The sequence below is a fragment of the Pygocentrus nattereri genome, chromosome 25 (assembly GCF_015220715.1).
Source record: "Pygocentrus nattereri isolate fPygNat1 chromosome 25, fPygNat1.pri, whole genome shotgun sequence".
NCBI classification, from domain to species: Eukaryota; Metazoa; Chordata; class Actinopteri; order Characiformes; family Serrasalmidae; genus Pygocentrus; species Pygocentrus nattereri.
Window position 1 is genome coordinate 29741696 of NC_051235.1, and position 24303 is coordinate 29765998.

General features: G+C 40.4%; 1 protein-coding gene across 3 annotated transcripts in view; it reads left to right on the top strand.

The window, feature by feature from the left end:
* The window catches only part of phkb (phosphorylase kinase, beta), a 184849-nt gene that overhangs the window by 143138 nt on the left and 17408 nt on the right, over window positions 1–24303 (top strand). For 2 of the 3 annotated variants that reach the window (XM_037534547.1, XM_037534549.1), the window contains 7 exons: window positions 51–133; window positions 1706–1796; window positions 3030–3088; window positions 5977–6139; window positions 8111–8192; window positions 14066–14123; window positions 21774–21864. In XM_037534547.1, coding sequence (XP_037390444.1) covers window positions 51–133; window positions 1706–1796; window positions 3030–3088; window positions 5977–6139; window positions 8111–8192; window positions 14066–14123; window positions 21774–21864 — 627 coding nt within the window. Of the gene's footprint in view, window positions 1–50; window positions 134–1705; window positions 1797–3029; window positions 3089–5976; window positions 6140–8110; window positions 8193–14065; window positions 14124–16317; window positions 16409–21773; window positions 21865–24303 lie in introns of all 3 variants that reach the window. The other variant, XM_037534548.1, reaches the window with a different exon arrangement.

Genomic DNA, 24303 nt, shown 5'->3' on the forward strand with positions numbered 1-24303 from the left:
TTATGAACATGTCTGTGTGTGGTGAAGATGCTGTGTTATGTTTTTTTCAGAACGCCCTGCAGTTCATTAAGCAGTGCTGGAAGATGCCCGGACGGCCTCTGTTCCTGGTGCTCATCAGGGAGGACAACATAAAGTACGGCACAGTCAGGCGTCCCGTTCAGCCCTAATGAGGACCTGTAGAGCAGCTCTGTGTCAGACGTACTGAGCCTTTTACAGTTCCGATGCATTCTGTCTACGTGACCCAGTCAGGCGCATCCGTTTCACCTACATCTTCACCCCAAACGTCCCAAACAAAGCAGACAAGATCAAAACCTAAGCTGGTCACTTTCAACACCAGACCGTCTGTTTCTGACTCTTCAGTCCGTCGCTGCCGTCTCCGTTCGCTCTCTGCTCTTTGGAAAAGCACCTGAGCCGAGAGGGAAGGAGAGCGGTGACACTTTATTTAAAGGCTACCTACATAAGGGCTTTATGACGCATTCATAAGCACTACTTGAACTTTAATTAAGTGCTTATGTCGGTTCTCGCAACCTGACATAAGATGTTTTATGAAATAAATGACATTGTACTGACATAATAAGAATAAACGTTGAACATATTTACAGCACTAAACATTTTAAACACTATACATAATTGCATCAATCATCTTATCCATGCCTTGGAGGGAAGAGGGGGTGGTTTCCAGGCATATTTCACCTGATATCAGTACAATGTCGTCTTAAGAATGCCGACATAAATAGTTATGCATAGTGTTTTAAATGTTTAGTGCTGTAAATATGTTCAATGTTTATTCATATTATGTCAGTACAATGTCATTTATTTCATAAAACATCTTATCTTGTTTCAGTTCTTCATATACACACACACACGCAGGGAGATTCACTCGAAAGAGGCCCCGAATATGCTTTAATAACTCTCGCTAGGACGAAGTAATCTGAACGAAACACAGTGTAATGAGCTCCTCAGTATATGGAGCTTCGAACAAGCCAGGATGCCCCTGTGTCGGAGCGGTGAGGCAGGCACTACACAGCCGTTGTGACCTCTCTTAATGCTTGCCGGTATGTTTATGAACATGGAGCCCTGTGTCGAAATGTGTCTGGCAGAAAACGGAGATCAATTCCAGCATCACATGTAAAGCAATCCGCTAAACATACGTAAAGATATGTAGCATATATATATATATATATATATATATATATATATATATATATATATATATATATACTGTATTTACATATCGCTGCTGTTGGAACAAAACCTTGTATCTCCAAAATGGTAACTTTACAGGAGAAGGAAAAAACACATTACTTTCAATGTAAGTCAATGGAACCAGACGTCTTTCCAAGTCATTTCTGGCCATTTATTTTGCTTCATCCTTCATGGAATTTACAAACAATATAAAAGCCAACGTGCGTTTTCAAATTATGCCAAAAACTGAAAATCGACAACAAAAATGGAGATGTGAGGTTTTGTCCCGTCAACAGCGATATATATATATATATATATATATATATATATATGTATATATATATATATGTATATGTGTGTATGTATATACACTGTAATCTGTGCTGTAATCTACAGTTTCTCATTAGGCTGAATGAGTTTTTTACCAGGCGTCAATAAAGCTTCACATACACTAAGTAGCTATGACAGAATGTGTTTATGGGCAGAGCTTATGTGTCATTTGGTCTCTTTTGACCACTAGGGGGAGCCGTTTTAACCCTGTGCTGGACATGTTGGCCTCATTCAAGAAGGGCAGCATCGGAGGGGTGAAGGTCCATGTGGACCGCCTTCAGGTGGGCTTCTTAACATTAACCCTGCTTTATAATCATAAGTGTGGCCAAATGTATTCCAGTGTTATTCAGGGAGCACGTTCATCTGAATATGCATAGCCGTGTGTCCATTAATCAGCATTTTTACATGTATTAGCCCCGTTTGTCTAACACGATTTAGCTCTTTGGCCAGCTTCAAAATGCCATTAAAGGAGTAGTTTGACCACATTTGCCAATGGGCCTAACGGTGAAAGGCCGCCAATAGCCCCCAGTGAGCATGGTGTCATTTTCACTGCTCATTATTGAGGGTATTTATTTACATTTACTGTCATCAACATTGGCATTTTTAGATGAATTGTAAGGACACACAGCCATCATGTTTGTGGTTTTCTTCACCAAAATAATACTTTACATGTCCCTTAGTCTCAAACAGGCTGTTTCCGTTACTATGCTTTTAATACTTATATATGTAAATGAGCTCTGTTCTGATTGGCTAGCCTGTATTATGCCTCAAAAATGCAGTCTGGGCTGAAACACTCCTTATAACTTCAGTGTGAATGGGCGGAGCTAAACAGCTAGAGACTGAATAGATGGGTATATTGCTATTGTCACCCGAAAGCCTTTAGAGATATAACATTTTTGTCATTTACTTATTGGCATAATTTGAAAGCTGCAGATTTTATTAAGAACAAAAAGACATAATATCGAAAATTACTTGGAGGGGTGGGTGGGGGGGGGGGGGGGGGGGGGTTGTTTCTTCTTCTTTACAGTTACCACTTTGGAAGTTGCAAGGTTTTCTCTGACAGTGAGGATTTATCAGTGAGTTGTTTTTTGTGACATCACAAAAGCAGTGGATTCAAAACAGGCTGTTTTTGCAGCTTTATTTCTGTGTATGAATTTGTACGGACTGGAGAGTGAATAGTGTGTTTTAAACATTGTTTACGTGCTACACAGAAAAAGGATGCGACGAGCTCAAGCACAGGTATCGGGAATTCTCAGCGCCGCTCCAGTTCTCATTATTATGGCCCGGGCGTCGCGCTGTCATATCTCTCTCCAGTGTATGAAAGGCTGCAGGTTGGCAGGAATCACAGCGTGGGCCGCGTCCCCGGTGTTGTGCTGAATATTTATCCGCTGGCGTATTTAGTCACTTCCCATATGGCCGGCTGATATGGGCAGCACGGTAACGCGGACGGCCCATCTGCTCAGGTAGAGCTTTCTTCATCCTGGCTCCTAATCGAGCTGTGTGCTGTCCTGCAGACCCTGATCTCTGGAGCCGTGGTGGAACAGCTGGACTTCCTGCGTGTCAATGAGGCTGAGTAAGAAGCACCCCAGTCACACTTTCTGTCCGAGTTTGTGTTTATGCATCACTCCTCCTTAAAACGTTCCGCCAGTATTATTTGCATAATTAATTCATTGAGATGTAAACAGAGGGATTCAGAGGGGTTTGGTGTGAAATGGTTCAGATGTCTTTGGTGGTGCTGATGGGAACCAGGCGTCGCCATGACTACAACACAAATATAGACATTTTATTTACCCTCCAGAACCACCAGAGAACCAACACGAGTCTTCTGAGTCTATATGGAATCTTTATGATGGAAAATAGTGGAAAATCTGAAATAATACGTTTTCTTTAGGGACTATTTTGCCTCACAGCGCCCTGCATATTATGTATCCCTCCACCAAGAATAGATTTTTAGGCCAAAACCTTCTCAAAGCTAACCTGGAACAGCGTCTCAGGCATCAGGCAGTGAAATCAGAGCCAGTTCATGTAGGAACTTTCTGTGAGGAGCTTTTAGAGGCGGACGTCTGGTTCCCATCACCACCACAGTGAACAGCTCTGACTCCGTAAGTTTATCTAGAACGACTCTTTACATCTTAACCTTCTAACTGTACAGAAAAAAATCATAGAATTCCTGCAGCAACATGGCTAACATGCTGCTTTTAAGTGTAGTACTATGTTTATGCATAAAACACATGATTTCTGGGAACTGAACATTTTTTTTGTTCGTTTTTCTTTATTATCACCAGGCTTGTTGTATTTATACTGTGCAAATATTGTAGTTGTACTCTTACTGTGTCATTATGTTTTGGTTGGAAATGAAGGGGTTAAATTCTTGAAACGCCCAACAAAAAAACTGTCCAGTCAGGATTGGTTTCTCTGTGGTATCTAGGTCACTGAGCGAGCTCTCCCATTGGTTCGGTCTTACGTGGTCGATTAACTGCCAGCGTAATTGGGAAGTGACAGAGGAATCAGCCAATCACACTTTGATTGACAACGGCTCCAAATTCAGTGTGAAAAACATCACTGTAGACCTTCTGAATGTTCTAGATACATCACTGTACATACGAGTCGTAGTCTAAGCAGGTTTCAGTTGTTGGGAATCTAGAACGGCCCAAAATGTTCATTTGCACCAACGTTAGCTTAGATAGCATGTTATTACAATTTCTATAGGACCGCTAGCAGAAAGTAGCGCTGTTGTAGAGGTGGATTTGAGACACTTATGCCCTGAATTGAAGGCCTAGCTGTAACATTCATGGAGTGTAACTGAATGTTAGAATTATTTCTTTAAACTATTCATTTTAAATTGGTTGATTAGTTAGATAGCTAACAAGTAAAGGACCTCGTTAACGGTGATCTTTAAAAATGGACAGAAGTACAGACAAAATTCAAGCTTCAGGATTTCTGTTACTCTTTTTAGCGATGTGACGTATGTTTATAGATAATGGTTTTACAGTGTCAGGAACAGCAGCAGACGAAGAACACAAAACATGTACCTGAGTTAAAGTCGAGACCCCCAAGGTAAAATATCACTCCAGTAAAAGTAGAAGTTCCTCCCTTTAGACCTCCACTTGAGTAAAAGTACTAAAGTATTTCCCTTCAAATGTACTTAAGTATAAAGTAAAAGTACTAAAAGAGTAATTCTGGCTCTGATGTCCTGTTATCATTTTTATAACCAGACTGGCTTCATGAATTCATTTCAGGTGAAAGTCCTCCAGCGTCTCTCTTGGTAAACCAGTCTTTTAATAGAACGTCATTAATTAGTGACGCTGACGTCTATTAAAATGATCAGAAGCACAAAACACTGAAGGTAAACAGTTTCCATCAGGGAGAACCGAGTGGCTCTGAAATCACTTTTTACACACAAGCAAAGTTTCAGTTTCAGATTTATTTACAACTTAGTTCCAAGTTTAAGTTGAATGAAAACTGGCTTTAAACTCAGGATCACAGATGAGCTCCTTTACTATGTTGATCTGTAGGCGTCTGTTCATAAACATAAACCAGCCCAAACTCATTTACTATAAAATGAAATGGTGTTTGTAGAAATTCAGAAAAAAGCCGCGTCAGTCTCGACTGCATATGTGGACATATTTCTATATTGAGCTCTATTTACACAAAGTTAGGTTAGTTCATCATTTATGTTGAACAGACTCTCCCAAAGTTTTACGCTGCTGCGCTGACGTTGAACCGCGTGCTGCACTGGGTCGGTATGACCAACAGGTCAAAACCAGCTCTAAACAAAGTGACCGCTGGGCCCTGATTGGTGCTCTGGCTTTGCGCTTCTTTCGTTTTGACATGTTACGTTTTTATACACACAGAAACCAAAAGGAGCGACAGATTTCTCAAAATGTAGGAGGAAAAAGTCGGATATTAGACTCTGAAATGTAGTGGAGTGAAAGGAAAAGGTCCAGAATGGAGAAACTTCAGTACAGATACACCAAAAATACTAAAGTACAGAAACTAATTACATTTACTCAGTTACTCAGTTACTGTCCAGCACTGGTCAGGAACCACATAAGCAAGTCTGTTAGAGATTACTTAGGACCTCCACACAGTTTGAGGCAATTGGGTAATGGTTTAGGCATGCAGTTAGCACCATGCCTATTATGCCTACCATTACTTGTTAGCCTCATTTGCCTATTATCCCCACAGTAACACCAAAAAAACAACTTTCAGACACCAAACAAGGCTTCACTGATCAAATGTGGGGTTAAGTGGGAGATTTTACTCTCTTTAAGGGATTATTCAGGTAAACATTGCTGACACGGCTAACGGTGAATGCCATCAAGTGCTGCCGTTGCTCGTTCTCTGTCAGGATTGTTTTCTGAAGTGTCTCTAATCTGCAGATGTATCTCATTTGTGAAGTGAAGTGCTGTTATTTCGGTCTTGTCAGTGATCAGCTCACTGTGTTTGACTTCTTTAAAGGATTCCAGAGTTTAAGAGTTTTGAAGAGCTGGAGTTGCCGAGGCACTCGAAGGTGAAGCGTCAGACCAGCACTCCGAACGCCTCGGATCTGGAGCAGCAGCCCGAGATCAACATCCAGGAGTGGTACAACAGACCCACGTACGAGATCCTGCAGAAGTTCAATGTGAGTCTGTTAGCACTTACACAAGGCCTTTAGGTACAGCTCGTTTATTAATACACTAATTTGACCATTTTATTGGGCGTTTTCACCTCTGCACGTGCTGAGAATTGTACCCCATCCAAATAATATCCGGTCAGTGATGGTCCTACGGTGGTCCTTTTCCATCGATGCGTGGGCTAGAAGTAGGCTAATAAATTGTCCGTGTACAGATGGATCGCAGAGTGTAGGTACAAGGTAGGTGGATCTAAACAAGACGTTGTGTCGCCAAAACGCTGAGCTTCTCAGGTATTTTCAATGAAACTGGCTCATCGTAGGCCGAGCGCAAGGATAAACACAAAAAGCACCCGTAGATGTACATTTGAGAGACGATTGAGCAGAACAGGATTGGACGAAATAGGCTGAGGTGTCGGAAGTGTGGCTGATGCTTTTTCCACTCCATTTACTAGTTTGAGCAGCAGCCAGTGTGGCTTGTTCTGCATTTTACAGGCATAAATTATCAACACACTCTCAAAAGCGTGCTGTTGTGGTTCCTTTAACAACGGTGGCAGACACAGCAGCTAGACCAGAGGTTACAACCCAAATGTTAAGAAGAGGCATTTTGTCCTTTCAACAGAAATCATGCCACCTTGGGAGCCACAAAATTTTATATCCATTTTACCATCTTGGCTGTAAATCTGTCTGTGTGTGCTAAATACACTAGTAAAGGCTAAAAGCTATATTATTAATGAAAACCCAGACTTTGCTCTGCTTTGAGCTTCAGCTCAGCTGTAGATGCTTTTCTCGCATCTCCAGCAGGAAACTTTTCCTCAAGTGTTATAAAGTTTCTTGTATAATATCTCTCAACTTTTGATTTTTCATGAAGCCGAAGTCACTTCTCATTTGCGGCTTCTTGTTCTAATTTTCCCGTTCCACCTTAAATGGTGCCTGAGGCACCAGAGAGTGAGTGCTGCATCATTTAAGGTGGAACGGGAAAATTAGAACAAGAAGCTGCAAATGAGAAGTGACTTCAGCTTCGTGACATTTTAGTGTTTGTCAGTTTCTCGTTGCAGGTTAAGGAAACCAGCTGGACTGATTTATAAACACAAACAAGTCAATTCGTCTCCAAATTATCGAAGTTCGTCTTAAATCTCTCTCTTTGCCTTTTCGTCGCTGCTAGCTGGGCGAGACTGTTGTCTGTGTTGCTATGGTGACCAGCCGTCTGCGCTGATCTTCAGGGTTAAAGGGTGAATCAGCAGTTCTACGTTAACTCCAGCGTTTGAGACCATTTACTGTTAAACTGTGTATATATGTGAGAAGACACCGTGCAAAATATGCTGTGATATGGCTGCAGTCTGTATTCCTGTTTTTAAGTGATACTTTTTTGATCCCACAACCGGGGAAATTCCACCTCTGCATTTAACCCATCCGTGAAGTGAAACACCCACATACACACTAGTGAATACACACACACTAGGGGGCAGTGAGCACACTTGCCCGGAGCGGTGGGCAGCCCTATCCACGGCACCCACGGGGAGCAATTGGGAGTTAGGTGTCTTGCTCAAGGACACCTCAGTCATGGACTGTCGGTGCTGGGGATCGAACCGGCGACCTTCCGGTCACAGGGCCAGATCCCTAACCTCCAGCCCACAACTACCCCCAAACCTATTTACATTTTTACATATTGCAATTTTTGGGAATTCTTTGGGAATTTCTATGCTCTTTACATAAAAGATGAACATGATTAGGTTTAATTCGTCATTTCTTAGATTTTTCTGAGCTTCATTATTAAGCCCTGCACCTCACGAGTGAACACTTAGTGGGTGGGCCTACAGTTCACATGATTAGCTGCAGCCTAAGCAAATCAAATGATAATTTCAGGTTCATTATAAGCAGATAAGTACGTACGTCTGGCCTTCAGTGTACTTAATCTAGGTTCCTCTCCCCACCTTGCGTGACGTAAATGTGTGCTGTTTTGTTTTGTTTTGTTTTTATCAGGACTGTGGTTGTCTTGCCAGCCAAGCTCAGCTCGCCAGCATTCTCCTGAAGAAAGAGGGTCCCGACTTCTTCAGCAGAGACGGTACACTGGATCGTGCTCATCATGGAGCTGAAAAGCTTTTAGCTCAGAAAAGAAAACATTTACACTTTTACTCTTTTCTGAAAGGTTTTAATAATTTGCAGTTTTAGGAGTTTCCAGTTGGCTGTTTCCATTTGAATCTTTTGCAGAATCTGCAAGTGATAAAGTAAATATGAAATGAACCTTTATTGTCATTACACATTCTACTTGTACATTTGCGCAACGAAATTGGTTTTACAGCCCCTCCCCTCTTGGTGCAATAGAAATAGAAAGTTAAAATAGAAAAGTTTTAAAGTATAAACAAATTAAATCACAGATTAGAGCTACGGTTAACTATACAGGCGTAAGCATAAATTAACTAAGCTCTCCTATTTACACACTAAGCTTTCCTATATACACAGTGGAGAATTGACATATGCAGCATCAATTATTGCACATTATATTTTGTTTTTAGCAGCAGGGGTCATTGCACTTATCCCTGTAGGCAGACAGAAACATCTGCCCACCGGTGAACTGTATAGTTTTTTTTAACAGGGATATGTTATAAAAGGGATATGGCCCTGTTATAAAAAATGTGTTAATATAAACAAAAAAAAAAAAACAATGTTCCTTCAGATTGGCTTTTTGCGATAAATATGCTTTATATATCACTGCTGTTGGAACAAAACCTCGTATCTCCTTTTTTGTCATTTTTCAGTTTTTGACATAATTTGGGAAAAGCCCTTTTCTCTTTACATCGTGTGTAAATTTCATGAAGAATGGACCAACAGAAACGGCCGAAATTTGACCTGGAAAAAAGTCTGGTTCCATTGACTTGTGTTTTTTCCTTCTTCTGTAAAGTTACAGTTTTGTTCTGACAGCAGCGATAAGGATTTCTTTTCTTGCAAATTGGATAAGTTTTATCGTAAAAGCAACTGTACCTCTAGCGTTCCTGACTCTATCCTGACCTCCTGGAAATTTTATTTATTTATTAGTTATTTTTCCATCTCAGCCATTGCATGAGAGGTCACGTTTCTCTGCCGTATAGAGCTGCTTGAACTCTTTCTATTTAGAAAGGCAGTAGTGGAAATCTGCCCCATGACACTAAATTTACACGTAAATTCATTGTTCATTATTAATAATTAATAATATTTGGACTAGTTCCACAGGAAAAGTCTTTATTGACATTCTTAAAATATTACCAACAATTTCCATTTCCATAACGTACCAGACATACCAGATGTAACCCCACACCATGATCCCCCCTCCACCAAACTTTATACTCGGCACAATGCAGTCAGACAAGTACCGTCTCCTGGCAACAGCCAAACCCAGACTCGTCCACCGGATTTCCAGATGGAGAAGCGTGATTGGTCACTCCAGAGAACTCGTCTCCATTGCTCTAGAGTCCAGTGGCGGCGCTTTACACCACTGCATTCCACGCTTTGCATTGCGCTTGGTGATGTAAGGCTTGGATGCAGCTGCTCGGCCATGGAAACCCATTCCATGAAGCTCTCTACGCTGTTCTTGAGCTGATCTGAAGGCCACATGAAGTTTGGAGGTCTGTAGTGATTGACTCTGCAGAAAGTCGGTGACCTCTGCGCACTATGCCCCTCAGCATCCGCTGACCGCTCTGTCATTTTACGTGGCCGACCACTTCGTGGCTGAGCTGCTGTCGTTCCCAATCACTTCCACTTTGTTATAATCCCACTGACAGTGGACTGTGGAATATTTAGTAGTGAGGAAATTTCACGACTGGACTTGCTGCACAGGTGGCGTCCGATCACGGTACCACGCTGGAATTCACTGAGCTCCTGAGAGTGACCCATTCTTTCACTATTGCCATTTCCATTGTGTACATCTACAGACTTTTTGACGTGTTAGGATTCATTTCACGCCAAAATGCCCTTCAGATGCTTAGTAGTGATTCTAGAACATATGAAGCTGACTGCCTAATAAACTATAAATTCCATTATAAGTGAACACGCTGTGGTGTTGTGAGTCTTCTGGCTGACGCTGCAGTGATGGATTTATTTGCCGTCTCGTCAGAGCTTTATTTCCTCGCAGCAGCTGCTAAAACCTCTGTAAGTGAAATCTCCACAGCGATAATCCATTTAGCTCCTCCGAGTCTTAAGTGACTTGTTTAGGAAACATCAGCTTACGCCGCTGGTGTAGACCTCGGAGTTTTTAAACAACGGTGTCATCTCTCCGGTCGCGAGCTGTTCAGATTAGCGCCTACACTGAGGATTTTAACAAGGACAAGCAATTCTGGCTGATTTCGAGCTTCACTGGTTTTGCTTGGTGATGCTCTAGAGATGTTTTCTCAGAAGTCTGCTGGAATGAAGAAGAAACTGAATATTTGCATTTGCGTTCTGATGTTTTCAGGGCTCCCATCGTGTAGACTCAGCTAGGCCTCTGGTATGTCAGTTCAAACATTTGGAATTAGAGTTTTCTGTGATATAAACACACATTTTTTAACCCTTGTGTGGTTTTGATGTGTTTGTTACTCAGTGGTCTGGTGACCCACTGCATTGTTGATTATTTAAATGAATACAGCCATAAAAATTATGTAAAAATACCAGATGCTTTTAATATCACGTGTCCAGTGTAGGATTCTCCTTTAGCAGCTGTAGCCAGTCAGCAGCCTGTCCATGTTATCCACCCTCACACACACACACACACACACACACACACATATATATACAAACACACACACAGCAGGCCATATAGGAGGAGAACAGAGTGAAGGACACAGCACCTCCACACTTTTACTCCCAACAGGTTCAGCCCAACACCACATGTGTAATATAAATGTGTGGGGGGTGAACAGAGTGAAGCTCTCAAAATGGGTTATTTTATATGTTCTTCACCAAAAATGAGCAAAGGCCAAAAATCTGAGGCTGAAATGATAATAAGTCACTTTTATCCCTTTGTAAACTTTAAAAATGGGTCCCACAGACCTGAACACCACACAAGGGTTCATGTTTTTCTTTCATAAGTTTGAATATTTGAATATTCCGATGTGTAGTACTATACAAAGAGAAGTGTCCAGATACTCCAGAAACAGTGGGATCTCACTGCTCACCATGTGGCCAAGAGGGAGATGGATGAAGCAAGAGTCCCTGCTCTAAAATACAGGGGCATGGCTAAAATAAGGCTCCGCCTTCAGACTAAAACTCATGAAAACAGGACAGAATTTTCTTAAAGTTTTTAATGTAAATGTTAAACTCAATAAATCTAAATCATTCAACTTTCAAAAGAAATCAGAAAGATTAAAAAATCAACATTCAAAGAAAAAAGGAAAAAAAATTTAAGTGTTATTTTCACAAGTGTAAATTTAGGGCTCACAGTTTGGGACCGACACCTTCCAATTAAAAGTACCCTATAAGTGCATTATTAGTAATTATAAGTACCCAGTCTGACCTCATTCAGTAAAAAGATCCATGTGTATAAAATTACAGCTACAGTGTTATTTAGTGTTGTTTTTATTATTTTGGCTCCCACATAAAATACTTTCAACTAAAGCATCTAAAAATACAGTCTCATGCAAAAGTTTGGGTGCTCCTTATCAAATGAGATATTTAGGTTTAATTTAATTTTCACAGGCCACATTTTTTTTTGTTTTATATTTTTTTCCGTGTCCATTTCAGTAAATAAGCAGTACTTCTGCAGATGTTTGTTCTCTGTAGATGCTAAATTTATTTTCACTTAGAATAGCGATAAAAAAAATGTAATTTGACGGAAAAATAACAACAAAATAACTGTATATTTTACTGTCTCGAGTTTGTTTCATTCTATGCTGTAAAAGTTGCTATTTTACCTAAAGTAACCGAAGATATTGCTGTATCAGCTGATTCCAGCTTTTTGAAGGACAGTGTTTGTATGAATCATCACTGCACTGCATTCACTGGTCAGCAGACCAGCCCTCGTTAGCCCGCACTTACTGGGTCAGGAAATGGACTTTCAGTGCCTTCAGCTGAGTTTTCTGATAAATGTGTGACCGGTGGGCTCTGAGCCAGAGTTTAGAGTTGCTGACTAGCCCTGCGTCTCTCCTGCTGGACAGAAAGTGCTTAAGTACATTTTTTAGGGCATGGTGTTTCAGCGAGAGTGTCTGCTCAGCGATATTAGCCCACAGTCTCAGTCCAGTTATATCAGCTCGCAGTGCATCAGCCCCCGCCAGAGCAGCTCTCCGCTCCCAGCAGGTCAGCGGGTGATGCATCAAGCAAAAACTAGAAACAGTACATAAAACAAAAACGACAACCAAAGCGGAGCATATATTTCATTAAATGGGGAACAGGAACAAAATCTAGTCCCATTTTAGTCCCATCATTTTCACTGTTTTACTCTTTCTATTTTTCTTCGAATGTTGACCATTTGACAGATTTGGGGATTAAAAATTCATTTTACTTTCATACAGAGTTGTTTTTTCCATTCGTCTCCAGATTTGAACTGGTTACAATTAAATAAAAGAAAACATGACATCATTCTTTATATTTGGCCTATAAAAATAACAGTAACAACAAATCATTCGGTTGAATGTACACAATTATTAAAAGTTGACCAATTTTAACAAAGGTTTGGGTGCTCCTGGTCAAATACCGCATTTTGTTCATTTTGAAGTGAAAATAATTTTCACATTTTTTTGTTTTGTGATATTTCAAACGTGTCAACTTCAGCAAATGAGCAGCAGAGCTGTGTCTCTGTAGAGGACGCAAAATTTATTTTCAACTAGAGAATCAAAAAAAACTTGACGAAAGGCACCAATATGACTGCGTACTGTACTGTTTTTAGTTTGCAATGCTTAGATCTGTGCTGTGGAAGTTTCTATTATGTGTAAAGAAACTAATATTATATTAATGCACCAACTGATTCCAGCTTTTGGACCAATAGTGTTTTGTATGAATCATCATCACTGCACTGCATTCACTGGTCAGCAGACTTTTGTTAAATATTATGAACTTTTTTATTCTGTATATTCAACTATATTGTTGTTATTGTTATTTTTATAGGCCAAATTAGCAAATTAGATGCATTATATAAGATTTGGGGATTTGGATTCTCTTTACAGGACGACTCACAGCAGCGCACACTCAAATTTTAGCCTGATTTTATCCTCCTCAATCAGTAATGATACTTCTATGGTTCTTCATAGCGTTCATACTCCATAAGCTCCATTCAGAAGCTGGGCGTCGTGTGAGGCTGTAGCTCTTCTCTCCAGTCTAATAGACGGTGATGTCATTTTAAACCCTTATAATAAAAGAAGCTGAACTTTGTTTTTCTACTGAAAGTCGACACGTTTTTCCCCAAATCTGGGCTCTAAACTATAAACAGACGGCGTCTCTTCAGTGATCTGCTCTGGAAACATCACTTTTAGAAAACAACACAAAGAGCGACGCAGATTTTTGGCTTTCAGCAGTAAATTGTGAGCGTGTAGTGATATGTGGAGATCATAAAACACACGTTCTGGTAATTTGAGGGGCTTTTACTAAATAAATAAATAAATAAAATTTACATTTATTTCATGCTGTTATTGAATAATTAGCTTTATGATTTGATCACGTGAATTCAGATCGACAAACCAAAATATCTCCTTTAGAAAATCTGAAAAAAACTTACATAGTGCAGCTTTAATAATGTTCTGAACCAACTGAGTACATTTTAAAAATAAAATGGTCACTTTGAATTTTTGCTCTTACAAGTAGCAGTAATGTTGCGTTAATGTTGCATTAGGCTTTTGAATGCGTGTGATTTGTTAGCTAGCCATATTTTTATTGATTTATTTTTTATGTTGTTTTTAATGTTTGATTCTCATATTTAAAAGCATATTTTTCCCCTAATTGTTTATTTTATATACTTCAATCACTGCACTGTCAAACTTTTCTCCTCTGCATCTCCAGAGAGCCTGAAGGACGAGCTGGAGCGGATCTACAGACAAGCGGGCAGCCGGAAGCTTTGGTCAGACTCCAGTCTAACTGTCCATTTCACTCATTTTATCTCTGACCTGAACACTGTGACATATTACTGACCCTCTTCTTCTTCTCAGCTCTAGTCCTGTGGATCTCATACGCTTCACATGTTTGTGCTCGCTCTCGGATTCGACGGCAGCACTAAATGATAACAGTTCTCTATAAATAGCAGCTTAATCATTATCCATTGGTCTAGAAGTGATATGTGAATTAATAAGCGCTACTATTTGAATCATAAGCCATTCAAATAATGTAAAGCACTATAATTAAAGCATTCCAGGTCTACTTAGTCTGCCTTACCTTATTAGACCTAAAATAAGTTCTAAAATTATAGAAATGTATGTCTTTGCGATTGAGATGTCCAGTCAGTTGGGAAAATTGGGCTAATAGGTCCATTTAAGCTCTGCCTGGGTCGGGTGTGGTGGAGCAGGACAATTAAAACATACTGTAGATGAGATCCACAGGATTGGGATTCGGAATAGATATTGGAGTTTTTGTATGGAAAGCTGTTTTAGCTTTTTACCCACAATTCTTTGTGAAAATGTCACTTTTACTAGTAGGATTTTTGTTTTTGCAGGTAAGATTACTTTTCCCACAAGTAAGAATTCGTGAATTTTCCAAGTTGATTTTGGAAAACTTTTTAATAGCACCAGTTCTGCTTGTGTTTTTATGATAAAAATACATTTTGACATGTTGAGGAAAAAAAAAAAAAAAAAAAAATATATATATATATATATATATATATATATATATATATATATATATAATGAAAAAAAAATTAATTCATTCACCTGAACTTCATTCACAAAAATAAAATAAAATAAAAAAATAAATAAATATAAATAAAAAGAGCAAAACAATATTTACACTGTAAGGATATTTTACTCAAATTGCTCATGGAATATTGAATGTGGAGTATTTATCACATTGCACATGAGAATTGTGATGACTTAACAATATAGACATTAATAGAAAAGCAAAAAAACTTTATACTGTAGAGTTATTGTAAACATATTGCACGTGACGTGTTGATTATACTGCATTAATACATTTGCATTGATTTTCATGTGAAAAATTTTACTACATGTAAAAGTAAAATCTTTGATTCTTACATGCAAGTTTTTTTTATTAGTATAAAATCAATTCAAACATGGAATAATCAGAATTTCAACATGTCAGGTTTCATTTTTAAATCATGAAAATTCTATCAGAATTCCCACAGTTGTGTGCGAAAGTTGCGTAGTCGCATGTTTCGTTGATTTTCAAAGTGAAAACGTTTGCACGTCCTCGGCGAGGAGCAAACAGAAATGTGACATTTTCTGCAAAGTTTAGTCTCCAGTTTCTGTGCATTTTCTCATAAATATTGGAATAATATAAAATCTAAAATGTAAAAAAATCTAAAAAAAAACAAATTTTCTTTTTTCCAGTATTCCCAGTTGTGCATTAAAAGGTGTGTTCTGTGTAGACAATCATTTATTTTCACTTAGAAAGGCAACACATTATTGCAGTTTGACCGCAGATGGTCAGTGCACAAACCTTTGCATACAACTGCACTGAACTGTAAAATTGTCCCCCCCTATAAATGAATTGGAGAAAAATGTTATATTTCCGTTTATTGTTATTAATACCATTTGTTAACACTGCTGTAGGTTGGTGTTCATAAGGTTACATGATACCTACATAAGCTTGTCATGATAACTGACATAAACCTCCATAAATCTTTACAAGTGCTTGTTCCAATAAACCTCATTCACTATAAACGTTCTATTTGCCAGTTTTGATCAAAGTTAGCTAAAGTAGCCTTTATTGCAGTTACTGCCTTTTGGATTAAGCATTTAAGAACATTTATGTAGGGTTATGTCAGATGTCATGACGAGCTAATGTAGGTGTCCTGTAGCCTTATGAACAGCACCTGACAGTAGTTTTTACTTTCTTTACTTTCATTTTTACTTTCATATGCAGAAACACAGAATATATTATATTATATTATATTATATATTATAATATATATTATATATATTATAACACAGAAACTGGGTTATAAGCTTAAACAGCTTTGCCACATTTGTTAAATTTGTTACATTTTTACTTGTTTTTTCACTTCTTCTTTCTGTCTGTCCATTCAAATGTCACTTATTTCTGCCAAATCAAATCTTATTTTCGAACATGCAAACCTGGTGTAGGCTGGCGGTCCGTTACGCAGCGGCCGCTACGCAGAAGTTTGCGGGTTCTATAGCTCCTCATATAACCACTCTGTTGGTCCATGGCAAACAGGTAATAGGCTGTTGGTCTTCACTGCCTTTGCATGCGTGGTATTCATACTTGTAGGCTGAGTGAAACATGGCCACCTGACTGTTCATTAACTGGAGCGCACACTTCACTCATCCTCTGTGCGAGTCAGTGGCTCTGGTGGTCTTGTTGTAGTTGGCGGGGTATCAAAGGAATAGTTCAGGAAAAAATCTCATTCACGCAATTTTCTCCTGGTCTCAAATGTAGTCGATCAGCCAAGGTGTGTTTGGTGTGTGAAAATGACTCCTTTGGTTAGTTTTTAGTAGTTTGCCAGTGGAGCTAGAGGTCTGCGCTCCTGTGGATTCCCATGGCCATAATATCTTAAATTCCAGTGACTAAATTCCATTGGTGTGTGTGGGAGTGGGTGGGAAACCAGCCCACTGCAGACGGGAGCGGGACGAAGCACGCATGAAGAGAAATGATTAATGAATAGCCTGAAGTAGGGCCATCACTAAATCACATCAGTGTTGTTGGAAGAAAACCTTCTATCTCCATTTTTGTTGTTTTTCATTTTTTTGGCATAATTTGAAGATGCCTGTTGCTTTTTACATAGTGAGTAACTTTCATGACAAATGGACCAAAAGGAGTGGCCCAAAATGACTTGGGGGGGGGGGGGGGTGTCTGGTTCCAGTGACTGTTTGGTTTCTTTTTCTTGTGAAGTTACCATCTTAGAGATGCAAGGTTTTCTTCCAACAGCTGTGATATACAAACAGTATAAAATGATAACAGTAAAACAATTAAAATGAATGAATTTATTCTAATAACTTGCAAAGCAGCCGATCACATGAATAAGGCACAAGTTCTTGCTCCCAGAGGAAACCAGCTCAAAACATTAAGAACTAAGAGGCAGTAAAACAAACTGTGACAGTGACAGTAACTGAGTCAAGGCCAGAGCCATCAGAACAGGGTAGTTAAGAGCTAACAGACCAAAGTAAATAAACAAGACAGCGTTTACTAATAAACAGAGCAGCATAACCACTGCCAGCCAAACAACTGAGCCGAGAGGCTGCTGCAAGAGTCCCGCCCCTTCTTGGTCTGACCGCGATCTCTGATTGGTCAAAAGGAGACAGTAAAGAGTGACGCTTCGATCCACCTATTTAACATCATGTGAGAGGAAAAAAAACATTGGATTAATTCCTGCTCTGTGTTTAAATGGTGAATAAATGGCGTTTGGTGAAGTTACTTCACAGTGAGCCTGATGACCACGACTGCCGTGTTATTTCAGCAGAGAACAGTTTATTTGTGAACAGTGTCAGATATCGGGGGTCAGTTTGGCCTTACGGAACTGTCAGCAGGGAACGGGACTAAACATTTTGGTTGCGGGTGGGAGCGGGACAAAAGATTCTGTTTTTCCTGCAGAAGTGGGATGAAGCCTTGTGGGCGGGAGCGGGACTGAAAAAATAATCCCAGTCAGACCTCTAACTGGAGCTACGAGGCTAATGCAGCAAACAAACATCTCCAAAATGTAACTTTACAGGAGAAGGAAAAACGTTCTTAACTTTTAATGGAAGTCAATGGAGAAATTGTTTATTTCGAGTCATTTTGGACCTTTTCTGTTGGTCCATTCATCATGAGATGTTGGCACAATGCGAAGGGCAGCTTGAGTTTTCTAATGATGTCAAAAAATGAAAAACAACAAAAACAGACATACAAGGCTTTGAACCAGCAGCGACAAACTGCATTGCAAAGAGCATCAGTTAAACCGCATCACCAATGTTTAGTGATTGAAAACAGTGGAACAACGTTACATAATCACAACTCCTACTAAAGGCTGTGAACATCTCTGATATACAGTAAGGACCGCCAGAGAAAATCTTCGTTTTTTTGCATTCTTTTCTAATGTAATACAAAGTTGTTCATTACAAATGACTGTCAACATTACAATCTGAGTGAAAAGTAGAGTTTTTGAATGTTTACGTGAATTCAGCACAACACACACTAACACACCACCACCACGTCAGCGTTACTGCAGTGCTGAAAATGACCCACCACCCAAATAGTACCTGCTCTGTGAGGGTCCATGGGGGTCCTGACCACTGAAGAACAGGGTAACAGAGTATCAGAGAAACAGATGGACTACAGTCTGTAACTGTAGAACTACAGAGTCCAGCTATACAGTAAGTGGACCTGATGAAGTGGACAGTGAGCGTAGAAACGAGGAGGCGGTCATGCCTGATGAGTGCATGACATTCTTTTCTAATGTAGTACAAAGTGATTAATTACAGTGTGTATGGTCAATTTCACAAATGTCCTTCAGTTTTAATAGTGACCTAGAAACAGAATGTGGAATATTTCTTCTTCGTTCAAATTTCCAACTTATATTGGTTTTATTTCCAGGTTTAATTGGGGGGAAAAAACGAAAAAAGGCCAAACGGTGACTGTTTTACAGTGCTAGCTAGCACCCCTATAGGGTTTCCAATGATGTGCGCATGAAGATTTTTAACCATTCTAGGTAAAACACAGTATTTGAGGCTTATAAACGACCTTTGATATGTTTTACCTGAAGCTTATAGTTGACCTTGTATAGAGTTCTGCAGCTGCTGTTTTACTGAAATTCACGACTCGCCTGTATATTGATATATGAAGCCTGTGATCTACATTAGCCTCGTGGCTCCACTTTAAACCTAAAGAAGGAAACTTCAGACACTAAAAACGCCTTGGCTGGTCAACACGGGGGTCAGTTTGACCTATTCCTTTTAAGGAAGTGGTGTAGTTTACAAATAGTCCCATTACATTTCATCAGTCAGTGTTGTGTAGCCGTACGCTGTCGCTCAGCTCTGTAGATCAATAGCCGAGTGTGCTTCTCCTGTGTTAGTTTCCTTTCCCGTCTTGACTCCATCCTGTTTGGTTTGGTGACGTGTGCTGACATTCACGTGTTTAGCTGTGCAACCTCACCCCGTGTGCTGCCTTATAACACACCCATGATATTTCTATGGTCTTCCCATCTGTCAGAACCTAATAGACTGCCTCAACTAAGGATTCATAAATTAGTGAACATTAAAATACTTCAGCTGAGCCCGTCATCGCGTTGGAGGAAGTCGAGAAGTCGGGGAGCTGTGCTGCAGCAGGATTTGAATTCCCACTGCACGTTTGTCATTCAGAGGCGCTGAGCCGTTCCTGATAAACTCTCGTTCCCCGAGGAGCGAACCTGGGAATACTAATGACTCTAATTCCGTAGTGGGGGTGGCGTCCTGCGTACGGAATAAACCCTCATTTAGATATTTATTCTAATGCGCGTGTGGCTGGGTTCATGCGGCAGATGCAGCAGGCTCACAGGTTCTGTTGGACAGCTGGTGGAGAAACTCCAGGACAAGCATTTGTGGTGGCTTAAAAAAAGTACAGCAGGGTCTTTTGGGAATTGAGTTGCTAATTCTTGCACCAAGACAGTTGGATGATATCGGAGTTTAAGGCTGAGGCTGTGGAGTCGGCCCAGTTAAAGGAATACAACAGCGTTTTTCAACATTGTGTCCGTTTGCCGGATCTGAAGCTTACGGCTGATCACCATTGACAGTAATGCTGGAACTTTGACCTGTGTTTACAAAAAATACAGAAAAGCCACCGATGGAAATTCCATGTTTTGTTGATTTTCTGAGTGAAAATAAATAAGTTAATACATCCTCTACGGAGACACACTTACAACGGACAATGTCCTTCCAGGTTTAGTGCACTGTTTCCGTTGACATATTTTATGCCATGCACAAAAGTATTGGGACACATACACATCACACCCACAGGAGCTTTTATGACTCCCAGTTTAAATCCATAGGCATTAATATGGAGCTGGTCCTCCTTTGCAGCTACAACAGCTTCCACCTTTCTGGGAAGCTTTCTGTAAGATTTTGGAGACTGTCTGTGGGAGTTTGTGTCCAGAAGAGCATTTGTGAGGTCAGACTCTGATGTTGGACGAGAGGGTCCGGCTCACAATCTCCATTCTAGTTTATCCAAAAGGTGTTGGATGGGGTTGAGGTCAGGGCTCCACACCAAACTCACCCAGTCATGACTTTATGGAGCTGCTTTGGTCACTGGGGCTCAGTCATGCTGGAATAGAAAAGGTTCTTCCCCAAACTGTTCCCACAGAGTTGGAAGCGTAAAATTGTCCAACATGTCTTGGTGCTGAGTCATTAAGATTTCCCTCAACTGGAATGAAGGGTTCTAGACCAACCCCTGAAAAACAAGCCCGTATCATCATCCCTCCTCCACCAAACTTTACAGCTGGCACAGTGCAGCCAGGCAGGTAATGTTCTCCTGGTGCTTGCCAAACCAAGACTCGTCCATCAGACTGACAGATAGAGAAACATGATTGGTCATTCCACAGAACACGTTTCCACTGCTCCAGAGTCCAGTGATGGCTTTATACCACTCCAACCGACACTTGGCATTGGGCATTTTGATCTTAGGCTTGTGTGCACCTGCTCAACCATTCGATCCCATTTCGTGAAGCTCCTAACATGCAGTTCCTTTGCTGATGTTGCTTCCAGAGGCTGTTTGGATCTCTTTACTGATTCAACAGAGGATCGGCACTCTGCGGCCCCACTCTGTGAGTTTGCGTGGCCCGCTTCATGGCTGAGCTGTTGATGCTCTTAGGTGCCTCCATTTCACAATAACAGCACTTACAGTTGACAGGGGCAGATCTAGCAGGACTTTCATCCTGTGACAGTGTCATGTTTAAAGTCACTGAGCTCTTCAGTACGACCCTCTACTGCCACTGTTTGTCTGTCAAGACTGTAAGACTTTGTGCTTAATTTTTGCAACCGGTGTGGCTGAAACACCTGAATTCAATAATTAGCCGTTTGTGTCCCAATACTTTTGTCTGCGTATACATATATAGTAAATCAAAGCCTAATTTACCTCATTCTGTTGTTGGTAATCTAACATGTAAGGCCTTCAGTCCAGCTCCTGAAGTCCTAACCAATGGGAGACCTTGCTCAGCTGTATCTACCTAGAGGCCAACCACAGAGAAAACAAGAAAGCAGTGCTGACTGGATCATTTACTGTCGGGCGCTTCAATATCTTAATCCTTATGAAATAAAAATATTACTACAATATTTGTTCAGATAGGACTAGATGGTGATTCTGTTGCCTTCAGTGAGGCTGATGGGTTTTCTGTTCTTCTGTTAAGTAACAGGCAAGGCATCGGAATTGCTGTCCAAGGTAATTGACCGTATGCGACAGATACAGACAGAGATGAGGCTGAAAAGAGATGGAGTATCTGTCCTTGTTCTAAGGCGAATTCTAGCACTCATGCACACACCATCTATAAAGATCCTTTTAGCCTGGACAAATTCATGTAATGTGTGAAGTCCAGGTGTGAGTGTTAACCCGTGTGGGATTATGTGTTTCTGTTCACCAGGTCCGTTGTGCGTCTTGCTGCCAGTCTCTTAACTAAGCTAGTGGACAGCCTCGCTCCAAGTATTACTAGCGTATTAGTGCATGGCAAACAGGTAAGTGGGACCAAAAGGTCAGGAAACCGACCGTTTCAAACGGAATCGAGCTCTAGAGTTTAGAAACTCGATTTTAAAGATACTAAAGACATTTTAATGTTCACTGATCATGTGTGCTTCTGTCATTCCTCATTGTTGACTCCGTTTCCCGTTATTCCATAGCAGAGTGCTTCCGACTGATGGCATGCTTCACTGCTAGCTTGCTTTAAAAGCCCTAATTTTGACTAAGCAGCTAATGTAGCTGATCACCTGTGCAGGTTTTGCCACTGTCAGCTTTATGCTGTGCGTTTGACATCCGTGCACTCGCTGGCCACATTATCTGAAATGCCCATCCCGTAGCTGGACCTGGCAGGTGTCAAATTGGAGACTGTTGGTGCGCAGTTTATGTTGGCCCATTAATAGGAATTCCACCAATTTTCCAACATATCAGCATAATCATGTGGTTAAAATGGCATTTAGGATGGTTTGGAGAGAAACGCTCTGTTCTAGAGAAATTACAAGTCAGACCTGTTCACAGTGGTGGTGATGGGAACCAGACGTCTACCTCTAAAAGCTCTCTCGCAGAAAGTTATTACATATTGTTCAGTCATCATGACCGTTCAGGTAGGATCAAAATTAGGACGATGGCTATTACAGAATAACTTTTCTACTAAAAAAAAAATGTTATTCTTTTAAGGTAAATGTGACTGGCAGCATAACAAGTTCACCATAACTATCACTGTGTGTAACGGATAATGATGTTACATTTATCCATACAGCCAGTTTTACTTATCAGAATGATGATATTCCTATATTTTCTTCTGCTTTTCTCCTATTTTACCGTCTTTAACATTGCGTATAAAATCGGAATCATAATTAGAATCGAGCTTTATTGGCCGGGTCTGCTGCGCATGCGAGGAATTTGGGTTTGGTTACAGGAGCTCACAGAGCGCAGCACCAGACAGACGTTCACACACAGGGAATAAGATCAAATAAATATAAAAGATAATAAAAATATATATATATAAAATAACCCCTGCATTCCCATCATCACTCACTCAGACACACACACACACACAGCCATACCTATAAACCTTACAATGTGCAGTGTATGAGCCTAGAGTTAAATTGCTGAGTGCAGCAGCAGTTAAAGGGTGTATAGTGGCAGAGAAAGGGGTCAGTGAGGTCAGATAAGTCAGATAAGCGTGCTAATATGGCAGGTAAGTAAGAGCTTAGACTCCTGTAGGTTCACAGATGGTCTTGGATAGTAAATAAATTGTCTGCATTTATGTTGTATTAACACCACTGTAATGAAGAGTCACCATTTCATGTCAAACTGCTCTGAATAACTTTGCTTATGTCTGAACCGCTGGTACTTTGGGGGTCCTTGTCCATAAATTGTGCACCAAAAGATGGACCACAGTCTGTAACTGTGGACCTACAAAGTGCGCCTGTATGGTGGGTGTTTCTGATAAAATGGCCAGTGAGAGTAGGTACAAGGTAGGTGTTTCTAATAAACTGGCAATTCAGTGTAGACATGTATTATGATGTATGTATTATTTATTTGGTGTGTTCTGTTTCCTTTATCCTAGCCAGAACTGTGTTTTTGCTTATTTTTTGCACCGTTTCTCAGATTTGTGGTGTTCTGTAGCATCCAAATGTAGTCCTGTCCCCTCAACACCCCCCCAAATAAAGTATACATGATTCATTAGGCTGCATCTCCAGGAGGAATAAATCTGCATATAGATTGTATTCTGGAGACCTAGTTTAATACATTAGTTGCAAAATTAGCTTTTTTTTTTTCTGAAAACGGGGTCACTCCACTTATACAATAGAGAGTCGAACCGTGCAGACTGATGCGCTGGTGGAGTTATTTAAGCCCCCGTAGCCTTACGGAAATAAAAAAATGTAAAAAAAAGGAGATCAAGACCTTACGCTTGCAAATCTACCTCACGTCTGTTTGGACAAATTTCCATGCGAGTCGTGCAGCGGAGTATGAAAGCGGAGCCGTCCGTCGGGAGCATTAGAGACGGCACATTTTTTCCTAAATGAATATTGCAGATTGTGTAGTTCAGAGAGGAAAAGGCTGCTGCAGTTCAAGGCTGTAATCTTAATGTAGGCCTTTAAGTGCTCTGGTAGAGACGGCAGCCGTTATGGAGTTTTTGTTGTTGCGCTGCCCTTCGGAGCCCGGGAGCGCTTTATTGCTGGAGCACAGCTGTGCTGATAGTGTTGTGCTGACGGAGAGGAAACAGACACATCAGAGCAGGAAGATGCGATTTCAGGTGCAATTTTGCTTTCAGTGGTCTCAGTTTCTTAAAAGCGCTCTGTAGATAATCAGCACTTTCAGGATGTAATGCCTGTCGTCTAAACTGTTGGCTCTCTTATTGGACCATTTTATTATCTTATGTAAGAAGACACATGGACTGGTTTATAAAATAGTATCAATAATAGTAACTAATA